Here is a 13,379-nt window from a genome sequence, read left to right as displayed (position 1 = left end):
TCTTCCTCCTAGCCCCAGAATCATCTTACTATTATTTTTACTTCTACCCCCACAAGATTCATGTTATACTCCTGCAACTTTTCTTGGCTTTTAAGAAGTCTCAGCATTTTTTCTCAGGCTTGTCCTCCCTATAAACTGCTCCATGGATGAAATTATTCCCTCCCACTTCTCAGGCAAACTCTTTTCTATAATTAGGTAATATTATTGACAACATATAATTCACATTTGTAGCATAAATGACATAGTTGTTCAAATAAAGAATATTGTACTTTTAAAAATGAATCAACTTCTATAAAAGGCAAAACTATGGAAACAAAAAAGATCAGTAGTTGCCAGGGGTTGGAGGGGGGAGGGATGAGTAGGCAGAGTGCAGAGGATTAGGGCAGTGAAAATATTCTGTATGATACCATGATGGATATATGTCATTATATATTCACACGTACCTGTAGAATGAACAAAACCACGGGTGAACTCTATCATAAAACTGTCGACTTTATAATGCATCAGTGTAGGTTCATCACCTATAACAAATGTCCCACTCTCGTGGGGCATGTTGATAATGGGGGAGGCTGTGCATGTTGGGGGCAGGGGTATATGGTACATCTCTCTGTACCTTCCCCTCAATTTTGCTGTGAACCCTAATCTCCTCTAAAAAAATCCTAGGGGGACACCTGGGTGGCTCAGTCAGTTAAGCGTCTGTCTTCGACTGAGGTCATGATCCCAGGGTCCTGGGATCAAGTCCTGCATCAGGCTCCTTGCTTGGTGGGGAGTCTGTTTCTCCCTCTGCCTGCCACTCCCCTTGCTTGTGTGCTCTCTCACACTCTCTCTCTGACAAATAAATAAATATATAAAATCTCTTTAAAAAAAATAAATAAGTAAAAAATCCTAGGGATGCCTGGGTGGCTCAGTCGGTTAAGTGTCTTCCTTTGGCTCAGGTCATGATCCCAGGGTCCTGAGATCGAGTTCCATATCAGACTCCTTACTTGGTGGGGAGCCTGCTTCTCCCTCAGCCTGCCGCTCCCCCTGCTTGTGCTCTCTCTCTTGCTCTTTCTCTCTCTGACAAATAAGTAAATAAAATATATATATTTTAAATATTTTATTTATTTATTTGACAGAAAGAGAGAGACACAGTGAGAGAGGGAACATAAGCAGGGGCAGGGGCAGAGGGAGAGGGAGAAGCAGGCTTCCCATGGAGCAGGGAGCCCGATGTGGGGCTCAATCCCAGGACCCTGGGATCATGACCCGAGCCGAAGGCAGACGCTTAACGACTGAGCCACCCAGGTGCCCCTAAAATCTTCTTTTAAAAATTAAAAAATAATAATAATAATAAAATCCTAATTTTAAAAAAATGTATCGGATCGCCTGGGTGGCGCAGTCAGTTAAGCATCTGACTCTTGGTTTCAGTTCAGATCATGATCTCAGGGTCGTGAGATCAAGCTCCATGTAGGGCTCCGCACTCAGTGAAGAGTCTGCTTAAGACTCTCTCTCTCTCTCTCCCTCTGCCCCCCACCTCAAATAAATCTTTTTAAAAAGTAAAATAAAAAATTAAAAATACATATAAAAATGTATCATAAAATAAAATTAATTCATCAACCTAAGTGACCTCACTTGCTGTAATACCTACATTGAGATTCTGTCTTTTGAAAAGGTAAGAGCAGCCTGGGCTTTCTGTACTCACTGGTCAGTGTCTCTTTAATTCTTAGAAGCCTCTGTGACTCAAATTCAGGTAACTAGTGGGATTTCACATAAACTGTAAACCGTTTAGTCCGTAGACTAGCCCACTTTCAGGTAACTTGAGGTTTTAAGTTTGCTTACTTTCTAAGAATGGAATCCTTGTACCTTAGAAGTTTGCCTTTTAAAGTTAAAAAAAAAAAAAAAATGTACCCGGGCAATTATTAGATTTCTTTGGTTCTAAACAGAATAAACCTTGATGTGGTAGTTTGAATTTATAGGGAAATAATAATTGTTCTAATGGTATTTATTTGTTGGCAAATATCCCACATTTGGACTATCCATGTCCAACTATCTTTTTTTCTCTAATTTGCTATGGTTGCAAATGAGGGCTAGAGAGAATTAGTTTATAGATGTGTTTATTATTTATTGATACACAGTTTTTATGTGGATTGTTTTAAGTTCAAATTAGCAATTTCAGATAGAATGAAGCTCTGTGCTATAATCTTTATTATTTTATGGTAATACAGATAGCTTTTAAATTCTTAGTTTTCGTAGAGGGATGACAAACAGACCGACCAAACTCATCATCTTTAGAATACAAACATGATGAATGTGTTTTTTTAATGTATCTGAATTGAAACAATAAGTAATGCTCATAAGCTGGGGTTTTTTTTTTTAATGTCTACTTTTATCATTTTTTTAGTACAACACCTCAGGTATTGAGCCCCACTATCACATCTCCCCCAAACGCACTGCCTCGAAGAAGTTCACGTCTTTTTACTAGTGACAGCTCTACGACCAAGGTAATCTAAAGATTTCCATATGTCACATTTACTTAAGCTTCCCCCTCCATCTCTAATAAATAAATTGAGAGACTATTTAAATTTTTCTAATGTTTTTTTAATTTATAAAGCTGTCTGTAACATTTATAAATTTTCTTGGTTCTTTAATAAATATTATAAAACATTGTTCAAAGGACAAAATTGTTATGATGGGAAACAGATCAGTGGCTATTAGGAGTTAGGACTTGGGGGGAAGATATGACTACTAGAGCATAGCACAAAGGAATTTTTTTGTGTAGTGGTCAGACAGTCCTATATCTTTATTGTGGTGGTTGATTACATGAAGCATACATGTGATAAAATTTCGTAGAACTATCACGTCAAAAAAAAAAGTACATGTAAAAGCTGATGAAATCCAAATAAGATGTATAATTTAGTTGATAGTATTGAACCAATTCAGTCTCCTGGATTTGATGGTGCCCTGTGGCTATGTCAGATATTCTCACTAGGAAAATTAGGGGAAGGATAAATTTCCTGTGTTTTCTTTGCACATTTCTTTATACAAGGACCTCATTATGCCCTTGGTAAGTTTTTGTTGGTCCATTGACAAGTATTATGGATAATTTTTAACTTTGACATGAACAATTCAACAGTTTTATAACTTACCAGTTATAATGCTCTGAAGACAATTAGGTAATATTGCATCCATTTATTTTCTTATTTTTAAATAATAAATGAAAGTTATACACTTTCAGAAAAGAGCAACAAACAATACTGATTTACCTTATATACTAGTTCGTTAATACAATTTATTTTCAGAATTGTTGCATTTAAAATTAAATGACTTTGAAATTTTTTATTATAAATTTTTTCTGAGAAAAATTTAGACCAGTCAAAACTATATATTTATTTTGTGACTAATACTTGAGAAAGGATTGGGAAGTCTATAATACATGCGTTTAACAAATGTGGAATTTTCCTCCTTTTTACAGGAGAATAGCAAAAAGTTAAAAATGAAGTTTCCACCTAAAATCCCAAACAGAAAAACTAAAAGTAAAACTAATAAAGGAGGAATAACTCAACCCAACATAAATGATAGCCTGGAAATTACAAAATTGGACTCTTCCATCATTTCAGAAGGGAAAATCTCCACAATCACACCTCAGATCCAGGCATTTAATCTACAGAAAGCAGCAGCAGGTCTGTTTTAAATGCTTAATATCTTTGTATTTTATTTTATTCACTTATTTTAGGTAAGTTTTTTAATGTTCATTAAAGTACCTTCCATTTTTTCTAGATAGATGTTGGAATTTTTAATAAATTATATTGTATTAGGCTTTCTAGAAAACCAAACTGTTTTATTATTTCTTTCTCCTTTGTTTACTATATTGTTTTCTCCTAGAAGGTTTGATGAGCCTTCTGCGTGAAATGGGGAAAGGTTATTTAGCTTTGTGTTCATACAACTGCAAAGAAGCTATAAATATCTTGAGCCACCTACCTTCTCACCACTACAATACTGGTTGGGTACTGTGCCAAATTGGAAGGGCCTATTTTGAACTTTCAGAGTACATGCAAGTAAGTATAGAAAACTGTTTACATGCCTTTTTAGAGCTAGTTTAAATTAAAATGCCTGTGCTTGAGACAGCTAGATCTAAAAGGTCAATATTTAGGGGCACCAGGGTGGCTTGGTTAAGCATATGACTCTTGATCTCAGCTCAGGTCTTGATCTCAGGGTTGTGAGTTCAAGTCCCACCTTGGGCTCCACACTGGGTGTGCAGCTGTTTAAAATTAAAAAAAAAAAGTCAATATTTATTATGTAATGTCTTTATTTTCTAAGCATTTTAATATATAAATAGACAATTTTTTCTCTTGTTTAAGGGTGAGTAGTTTAAATTTGGGGAGATTGCTTGAGATAGATTTGTAGAGAATCCAAGTCATCCATATATTTTTTTTTTTTTTAAGATCTTATTTATTTATTCATGAGAGACAGAGAGAGAGAGAGAGAGGCAGAGCTCCCAAGGAGCTCTGGGATCATGACCTGAGCTGAAGGCAGATGCTTAACCGACAGAGCCACCCAGCCATTGAGCCCTGGGTAGGAAATTTAAATTGGAAATTAGAATTTTCTTTGGCTTTGTGTTAATAATCTTCTCTTTTTCTGGTATAAACAGATAACTTAAGCAACGAATATAATTAAAACTAAAGGATAAAAGTCTTGAGGACATTATGTCCTCCATTACGTACAGTTTTCTTCATAGTATTTTTCAAGATTATAAAACATATGAAATGCCAGAAATTCATCCCAGTAGGAACTCTGCATATAGTAGAAAATATTTTTATTATAAACACCTATTACATGGTAATATATATTTTCAGATCCAACGGAGTAGGGTACAAATATTTCACATAAGAATATATGGATGTGGGCGCCTGGATGGCTCAGTCGGTTAAGTGTCCAACTCTTGATTTCGGCTCAGGTCATGATCTCAGGGTCTTGAGATTGAGCCCTGTGTAGGGCTCTGCACTCGGCACAGAGTCTGCCTCTGATTCCCTCTTTCTGCCCCTCCCCCTGCTTGAGCTCTCTTGCTCTAAAATAAATAAAATCTTTAAAAAAAAAAAAAGAATATATGTGGGTGCCTGGGTGGCTCAGATGGTTAAGCATCTGCCTTCGGCTCAGGTCATGATCCCAGGGTCCTGGGATCGAGTCCCGCGTTGGGCTCCCTGCTCAGCAGAGTCTGCTTCTCCCTCTCCCTCTGCCTTGCTGCTCTCCCTGCTTATTCTCTCTCTCTCTGTCAAATAAATAAAATCTTAAAACTAATTAATTAATTTCCTACCCAGTTTACCTTCTGAGCATTTTCTCTCCCCACCCCTAAACTTAAAAAAATTGTTTAAAACTTTAAAATATATATATATTAATAAAATTTCTCTAAAATAAATTATTTGAAGTTTATAATAAAGTTACTTTTTTGCCCTGTTTACTTTCAGTTCATTTATTCAGTGCATGTTATGTCTTAAATTCTCTTCTAGACTCTGTAATACAGCTAGACAAATAATTGCTTGCTTTTATAGAGCTTGCATTCTAGTAAGAGAGATAGATTGTAAGCCAATATGTGTATAAGGACAGGTAGCAATAGGTCATAGGAAGAAAAAAATGAAGCATGTTAAAGGGATTGCAGGACAACGATATATGGAACTATTTACCAAAAAGTATGCTCAGAGAAAGGAGGTGACTCCTTCATGAGCCATGCAAAGATCTGGGGTGAAGTGTGTTCTAGGTAGAGAATAAATACAGAAGATACCAACTCATGTATTATTGTATGATAAAGAAAGAAGTGTTGCTGTAGACAGATTAGCCTTATTCATTGCTAGAAGTTCCATGTTTGGATAATGGTCCTTTACTGATACATAGGCAAAAGCTGTGTTTGGCAAGCCCCTTTCAAAATTATTTCTAATTTATTATTTCACAGGTCCTTTAAAATACATAATTTTTCTTGTTTCCCTATAATTATAGAGCAGTGTCCCAGATACTTAACTAAACAGAAGCCTTTGTTTCAACTTAATTTCATGAGTTTTTTTCATTTTTCTTTTTGTCTATGCCATAGTCACTTTTCAGAGGAAGCAATAGATCCTGAAAAATTGGAAACCAAAAGATTTCCAAAACCTGTATTTGACTTGTGATTAGGTCTGTCTTCTTATACCCAATGCCTATTGGAAAAACTTATCTATAACTTTTAAGGGATTTCAGAGAAGTTAAAAATCATTAAGCTAATCCTAGATAATATATGGCCATTTCTTGGAGTTCCTAGTTTTATAAACTGTTTATTTTACGCCATTTTCATTTCATTAAGAACAGTCCAAATATTTTTTATTCTAAACTAAACTTGACTTTCAGAATTTTGAACTTTTGAATGAATAAACTAGGGAACTACTGATTGGTTTTATAAAACCCAAAGCCTCGGGCGCCTGGGTGGCTCAGTCGTTAAGCGTCTGCCTTCGGCTCAGGTCATGATCCCAGGGTCCTGGGATCGAGCCCCGCATCGGGCTCCCTACTCGGTGGGAAGCCTGCTTCTCCCTCTCCCACTCCCCCTGCTTGTGTTCCCTCTCTCACTGTGTCTCTCTCTGTCAAATAAATAAGATCTTTGAAAAAATAAAATAAAACCCAAAGCCTCAAACTTCAAGGTGAGAGAAACCATTCTGGGAGCTGTGAGTGAGGGGAGGAAAAAAGTAGCTGAGGAGGGACCCTAAAGTCAGGTTAGTGCTACAAAGGAAAAGAGAATCACCAGGCTGGAGCTACAGTTCCCCCGCAGGTATGACATTGGTGGGTATGCTCAGTGTTCAACATGTCATAGCATTGGTAGCCAACTGAACCTGTTTTTCCCCTCAAGTTTTTAACTCAACCTCTTAATAAAAATCAGTGCATAAGTAGTTTTGTGTTACCGAAATCATTATTCTCTCGCTTTTCCTGAGTTATTCTGTAAAGCCATTATTAAAACTTGGAAATGTGTTTTTTGAGAATAAAATAATTGACTTGTCTTTTGTAAATTGTAACTTTGTATAGATTTCTCCTCTGTCATTTTGGTGGAAATGTAGGTTTTCTTTTCACATTTAATGCTCTTACCGTGACTTGTGTATACCTAGGTTAAGTGTGAATTTGATTACCTCAATATTTGACCTATTGTGGAACATTGTTCATTGGGACCCTATGTTATTACTAATTCACATAAACACTGTAAAACAAGGCAGCATTTAGGTCCCATGAGAACAGTGCCCAGTGCTCTCCCTGCATATATGTAAATTGTATCAACTTATTTTCCCATTAACTAGTTTTTTTATTTCAGGCTGAAAGAATATTCTCAGAGGTTAGAAGGATTGAGAATTACAGAGTTGAAGGCATGGAGATCTACTCTACAACACTTTGGCATCTTCAAAAAGATGTTGCTCTTTCAGTTCTTTCAAAAGACTTAACAGACATGGATAAAAATTCACCAGAGGTATGATAACTGAAACACTTTGCTTATGTAGTTGTCTTCTGATCACCCTTGACAAGTGGGGATGAAGCAAGTAATTCAAACACCATTTAGCATCATCCACACTTTTCCACCCTTCTCTACAGGCAAAGAGGGACTCAGAGAAGAGAAAAGTCCTAGAATATGTGGTGCAGATTCATAAGCATATATTTTATTCAAGATTAATCAAGATTTGGCTGTATTAAAATTGCTGTTGTTGGGGCATCTGGGTGGTGCAGTCAGTTCCGCATCCACCTCTTGGTTTCAGCTCAAGTCTGATCTCAGGGTTGTGAGATCGAGCCCTGTGTCAGGCTCCGTGCTCAGTGCAGAGTCTGCTTGGATTTCTCTCTCCCTCTCCCTCTCCCCACTGCCCGCACTCACGTGTGTGCGTGCTCTCTCTCGCTCTCACTGAAATAAATAAATCTTTAAAAAAAAAAAAATTGCTGTTGCCAGCAGGATTAGTGTTCATTAAGCAGAAATTATGTAGATTGGAAAAAGCGCTAATTTTAAATTAAAGTAAAATAGTGGTTTTTTATTGTCATTTTAAGACATAGGCACAATTCATTTGCATGTTCCAGTCCTGTAAGAATTGTATTTCATTGCATCTCAAGATTAGTTAGTGGTACTTGTATAACATATCTAATCTTAGAATTAAATTAAAAACAGTCAATTCTCATTATTCTTGGTAGTTATTTTCAGTAGTTTTTGTAAACACTATTATTAGCAAAGACTGGATCATTTTATTTGGGAGAAATGCACACACATACACACACACATCCTAAAAACAACCCATCCTGGTAGGTTTTATTATCTTTATTTTATATAAAAGAGAAAATGCTATTCAGAAGTGTTAAGGTGATTTGCCTGAGGCTACCCTACAACAGGTACCATATTTAGGATTCAGTCCTCTGTCCATCTGGCCCCAGAGCCAGAGCTTCTTGCCCTGCACTGCACTTCCCCCTACACTCTCTATCCTTTGGTCATCTCTATGTGAGAGATGAAACAAGGAGGCATAGAGTCACCTTTTTTTTTTTTTTAACCTCAACTGGGACCGTGCCTGTTGGACAACTCATATGCTGGGTGACCGCTAAAGCACTCGCAAGTGTAGAGTTTGGTTTTACAAATACTATAAATTTTTACAAGTAGACAAATTCACCAATATGAAATCATGAACAATGAGGATCAACTATATTTATTAAAACTTCAGGGGGTGCTAGGTGGCACAGTTGGTTGAGCGTCTAACTCTTGGTTTCAGCTTAGGTCCTGATCTTAGGGCTCAGGGTTGTGAGATCGAGCCCCCAACAGGCTCCAGGCTCGGTGCTAAGTCTGCTCCAGATTCCCTCTCCCTCTCCCTCTTCCTCTGCCCCTCCCCCATGCTCTCATGCGCTCATGCTCTCTTTCTCTCTCTCTCAAATAAATTTTTAAAAAAGATAACTTCAGTTTTTGTTTTTCTGTTCTAAGTGAGTTCTGAGTCTTGATTTTAGTCATAAATTTGGTTTTGTTAGAGAAATTGAAACAAAATTTTAATTATATATTTGGTTTTTGTTTCCATCTTTTTTTAAGGCCTGGTGTGCTGCAGGGAACTGTTTCAGTTTGCAACGGGAACATGATATTGCAATTAAATTCTTCCAGAGAGCTATCCAGGTTGATCCAAATTATGCTTATGCCTATACTCTATTAGGGCATGAATTTGTATTAACTGAAGAATTAGACAAAGCATTAGCTTGTTTTCGAAATGCTATCAGAGTCAATCCAAGACATTATAATGCATGGTAAGTGCTAATGAAGTGGAAAGACAATGTCTTACTGATGGGACTGATACTCAGTAATTTTTCTTGTTAGACATCTCTTTATTGTCATGAATTTGGTTACTAATACTTAAGAATAGTACATACTGGTTGATAAGTTGTAACCAAAATGTGTTTTTTTATATGAAATGTGTACTTTTAACAAACTCTTAAGTTAACTAATAATCAAATACTAGATCCTTATACTCAACAGTTTCAACCTTTTCTCCTACCAAACTTTTGAAAATAATTGATTTTGTTATTTGATTTGTTTCTTTTTCTTAAAACACTGAAACAGTGATTCGTATAGAACATGGTTGGGAAAGTGGAGAGGACTAGTATAATCACCTATTGGATAGTAGAAAATAAACATTGAGAACTATCCACTAGTTGTTGCTCTTTACAACGTTCTGGTTTATTAAATACCAGTCTAGTTCATTAGCTTTAATTTAGAACTCGGTGTTCCAGTTTATTAAGTAATGTCTCTATTGAGGAGGTTACCTGGCTCATATAGTTAACAAATGAAGAAGGCATTAAAGGGGCACTTGGGTGGCTCAGTTGTTAAGCGTCTGCCTTTGGCTCAGGTCATGATCCCAGGATCCTGGGATTGAGCCCCGCATCGGGCTCCCTGCTTGGCGGGAAGCCTGCTTCTCCCTCTCCCTCTCCCACTCCCCCTGCTTGTGTTCCTGCTCTCACTCTCCCTCTCTCTGTCAAATAAATAGATAAAATCTTTAAAAAAAAAAAAAGAAGGTATTAAAAAGTTTGTTCTTATTTCTGCCTCAACACTGTATCTACTGCTGACGTTTTATTGTATTTTTCTTGACTGACTTTATAGTTTTACATATCAAGAAGTGTAATTCTGATATCATAACTGCTACAGTTTTTATGTCAGACATGGTTTTCTTTTTATCTTTTGAGGTAGTCATTATAGCAGTTGAATTTTCATTCTGTCACTAAATCTGAATCACTGTATTATTAAAACATATTTTTTTGATCTGTGTATATATGTTTTTTAATGGATTATATCTCGTTTCTAAGTAGTTACATTACCTAAAAGATGGCCTGACAAATGCTGACTTCTGCTGACATATTAAACAGTCAAGCTTGCTGATACTGCCTTCTCTTCACATAAAGTACTCTGTAATATTTTAAGAACTCAGTTCTCAATAGGACTTGTGTTGTTTTTTAAACGTTTGGGTATGTCCTATATTATAATAGTTGCATTCTTAAAAAACCTTACCATATCAAAATCCTTATAAAAATAAGGAATTTAGGTAACCTTAAGTATCTAACTTAAAGTATCTAAACTTAAAATTTATTATTCCAACTCCAGAGTAAATAGTCTTTCTTTTGTTGTTCCACCATCACCATTATTAGCACAGAGCTTTTTATACCTTTTCTTCACCCCAAATATAAGAAGATATATTGTGCTTTCTTCTTATACATTCATTTGGTGTTTATTCCCCATTGTCATTATCTAGTTATAGCCAAAAGAGGTTTCCTTAATGTAAATCAGTCACATTATGTTCATTTGATGTTTTGAAAATTCAGAAGAAATACTTGTATATCAAGTTAACATGCTCTTACATAGCCTTTAAAATTTATAATTTTGGGGGCGCCTGGGTGGCTCAGTCGTTAAGCGTCTGCCTTCGGCTCAGGTCATGATCTCAGGGTCCTGGGATCAAGCCCCGCATTGGGCTCCCTGCTCCGTGGGAAGCCTGCTTCTCCCTCTCCCACTCCCTCTGCTTGCGTTCCCTCTCTCGCTATCTCTGTCTCTGTCAAATAAATAAATAAAATCTTTTAAAAAAATTAAAAAATAAAAATAAATAAAATTTATAATTTTTAAGTCTGCAGGAGTATGTTTTGATATAGTGAGGAGAGGGGAAGCAGAACATGACACAATGCATATGTAATTATAATGATGTATATGTATTTGCACCAATAATATAGAAATAGCATTGTTAAGAGTTTAGGGTTTAGAATCATAAAAGAAGGATCTGACTATAATCCTTATTAGCTGTATAATTTGGGGCATGTTATTTAACTTCCCTAAACTCATTTTCCTTATTTGAAATGTGAGTGATAATACCTATCTTGGCTCGGGTCATGATCCCAGGGTCCTGGGGTCGAGCCCCGCATCAGGCTCCCTGCTCCACGGGAAGCCTGCTTCTCCCTTTCCCACCCCCCCCTGCTTGTGTTCCCTCTCTTGCTGTGTCTCTCTCTGTCAAATAAATAAATAAAATCTTTAAAAAAAAAAAATACCTATCTCATTCCCTCCTAGGATTAAATGAGATAATTCACATAAAGAGTTTAACAAAATTATTGGCACACACATAATTAGCCACTCAGTAAAAATGAGCTGTTAAATCTAGATTGTAATGATGGATTTAAGGATGGAGTTTCTTTTTTCCCCATTGTCAAAGTTCTATTTGATTGATTGATTTGATTTATTGTTTTTACTTACAAAAGTGATTTGTCTAAAATGCTATGATGAAAAAAATTTTTTTAAAAATGAAATGCTTTGATGATTTTCTTATCATGATTGATAGTTTTTGCCTTCTCTGAGACCACCAGTATTTCTCCTTAGTTTATTAAAATGCCAGATTCCATAACATACCCTTTTATTAGTTGAGCTAAATTACCAGCCAAAAGTTCATATTCCTAAAATTATACTTTATTTTATACTTTCAGGTATGGTTTAGGAATGATTTATTACAAGCAAGAAAAATTCAGCCTTGCAGAAATGCATTTCCAGAAAGCACTTGATATCAACCCTCAAAGTTCAGTTTTACTTTGCCACATTGGAGTAGTAAGTAGCTTTCCAAATATTTTTCAGTGAATCTCCCTTGCGAAATGTGTTTGTTATTGACTTAATTGCTGTGGTGAAAATTAGGGCTTTTTGTTTGTTTGTTTGTTTGTTTATATTCTTGGAACAATATTGTGGCTTATTTTATAGCCAAAAATACCACCTTTTTCCTTGGCATAAAGAGAAATGCCATTCCTCAGGCAAGTCCATTTCTCTGAGCTTCCATTTTATAAATGACAAGTAATACCATCTTATCTACCTCGCAGGGCTGTTGTAAGACTCACATGAGATACTTCATATTTTGAAAGCACTTTTTTCCATGTTAATATTTAGCTCCTAAATTCAGTAATTATTATTTCAAGACAAATGGTTCCCTATGTTTTAGCTGCTGAGTGATATAGATATGTCAGAACTAATTAAAATTCTTTTTTTATTTTACTTTATTTTTTATTTAAATTCAGTTAATTAACATATAGTGTATTAATAGTTTCAGAGGTAGAGTTCAGTGATTCATCAGTCTCATATAATACCCACTGCTCATTACATTACATGCCCTCCTTAATGTCCATCACCCAGTTACCCAATCCCCTGATACCCCTCCCCTCCAGCAACACTGTTTGTTTCCTATGATTAAGAGTCTCTTATGGTTTGTCTCCCTCTCTGATTTCATCTTATTTTTCCCTCCCTTCCCCTATGATACTGTTTTGTCTTTTAAATTCCACATACCGGTGTGATCATGTGATAATTGTCTTTCTCTGATTAACTTATTTCGCTTAGCATAATATCCTAGTTCCATCCACGTCATTGCAAATGGCAGGATTTTACTTTTTTGATGGCTGAGTAGTATTCCATTGTATATATATACACCACATCTTCTTTATCCATTCATCTGTCCATGGACATCTGGGCTCTTTCCATAGTTCAGCTATTGTGGACATTGCTGCTATGAACGCTGGGGTGCAGGTGCCCCTTCAGATCACTACATTTGTATACTTGGGGTAGTACCTAGTAGTGCAATTGCTGGGTCATAGGGTAGCTCTGTTTTCAACTTTTTGAGGAACCTCCATACTGCCTTCCAGAGTGGTTGCACTAGCTTGCATTCCCACCAACAGTGTAAGAGGGTTCCCCTTTCTCCACATCCTCACCAACATTTGTTGTTTCCTGACTTGCTAATTTTAGCCACTCTGACCAGTGTGAGGTGGTATCTCATTGTGGTTTTAATTTGTATTTCCCTGATGCCAAGTGATGTTGAGCATTTTTTCATGTGTCTGTTGACCATTTGGATGTCTTCTTTGCAGAAATGTCTGTTCATGTCTTCTGCCCATTT

The 13,379-nt window shown here is 36.3% G+C and overlaps 1 protein-coding gene across 1 annotated transcript in view; it reads left to right on the top strand.

The window, feature by feature from the left end:
* The window catches only part of CDC27 (cell division cycle 27), a 75,307-nt gene that overhangs the window by 41,826 nt on the left and 20,102 nt on the right, over positions 1–13,379 (top strand). Inside the window, exons 10-15 of the mRNA XM_021678487.2 lie at positions 2,378–2,477; positions 3,449–3,656; positions 3,859–4,031; positions 7,292–7,444; positions 9,023–9,231; positions 11,938–12,055. Coding sequence (XP_021534162.1) covers positions 2,378–2,477; positions 3,449–3,656; positions 3,859–4,031; positions 7,292–7,444; positions 9,023–9,231; positions 11,938–12,055 — 961 coding nt within the window. The remainder of the gene's footprint in view (positions 1–2,377; positions 2,478–3,448; positions 3,657–3,858; positions 4,032–7,291; positions 7,445–9,022; positions 9,232–11,937; positions 12,056–13,379) is intronic.

Source organism: Neomonachus schauinslandi, chromosome 15, assembly GCF_002201575.2.
Source record: "Neomonachus schauinslandi chromosome 15, ASM220157v2, whole genome shotgun sequence".
Classification (NCBI taxonomy): domain Eukaryota; kingdom Metazoa; phylum Chordata; class Mammalia; order Carnivora; family Phocidae; genus Neomonachus; species Neomonachus schauinslandi.
This window is presented reverse-complemented; position numbering and strand designations above follow the sequence as displayed.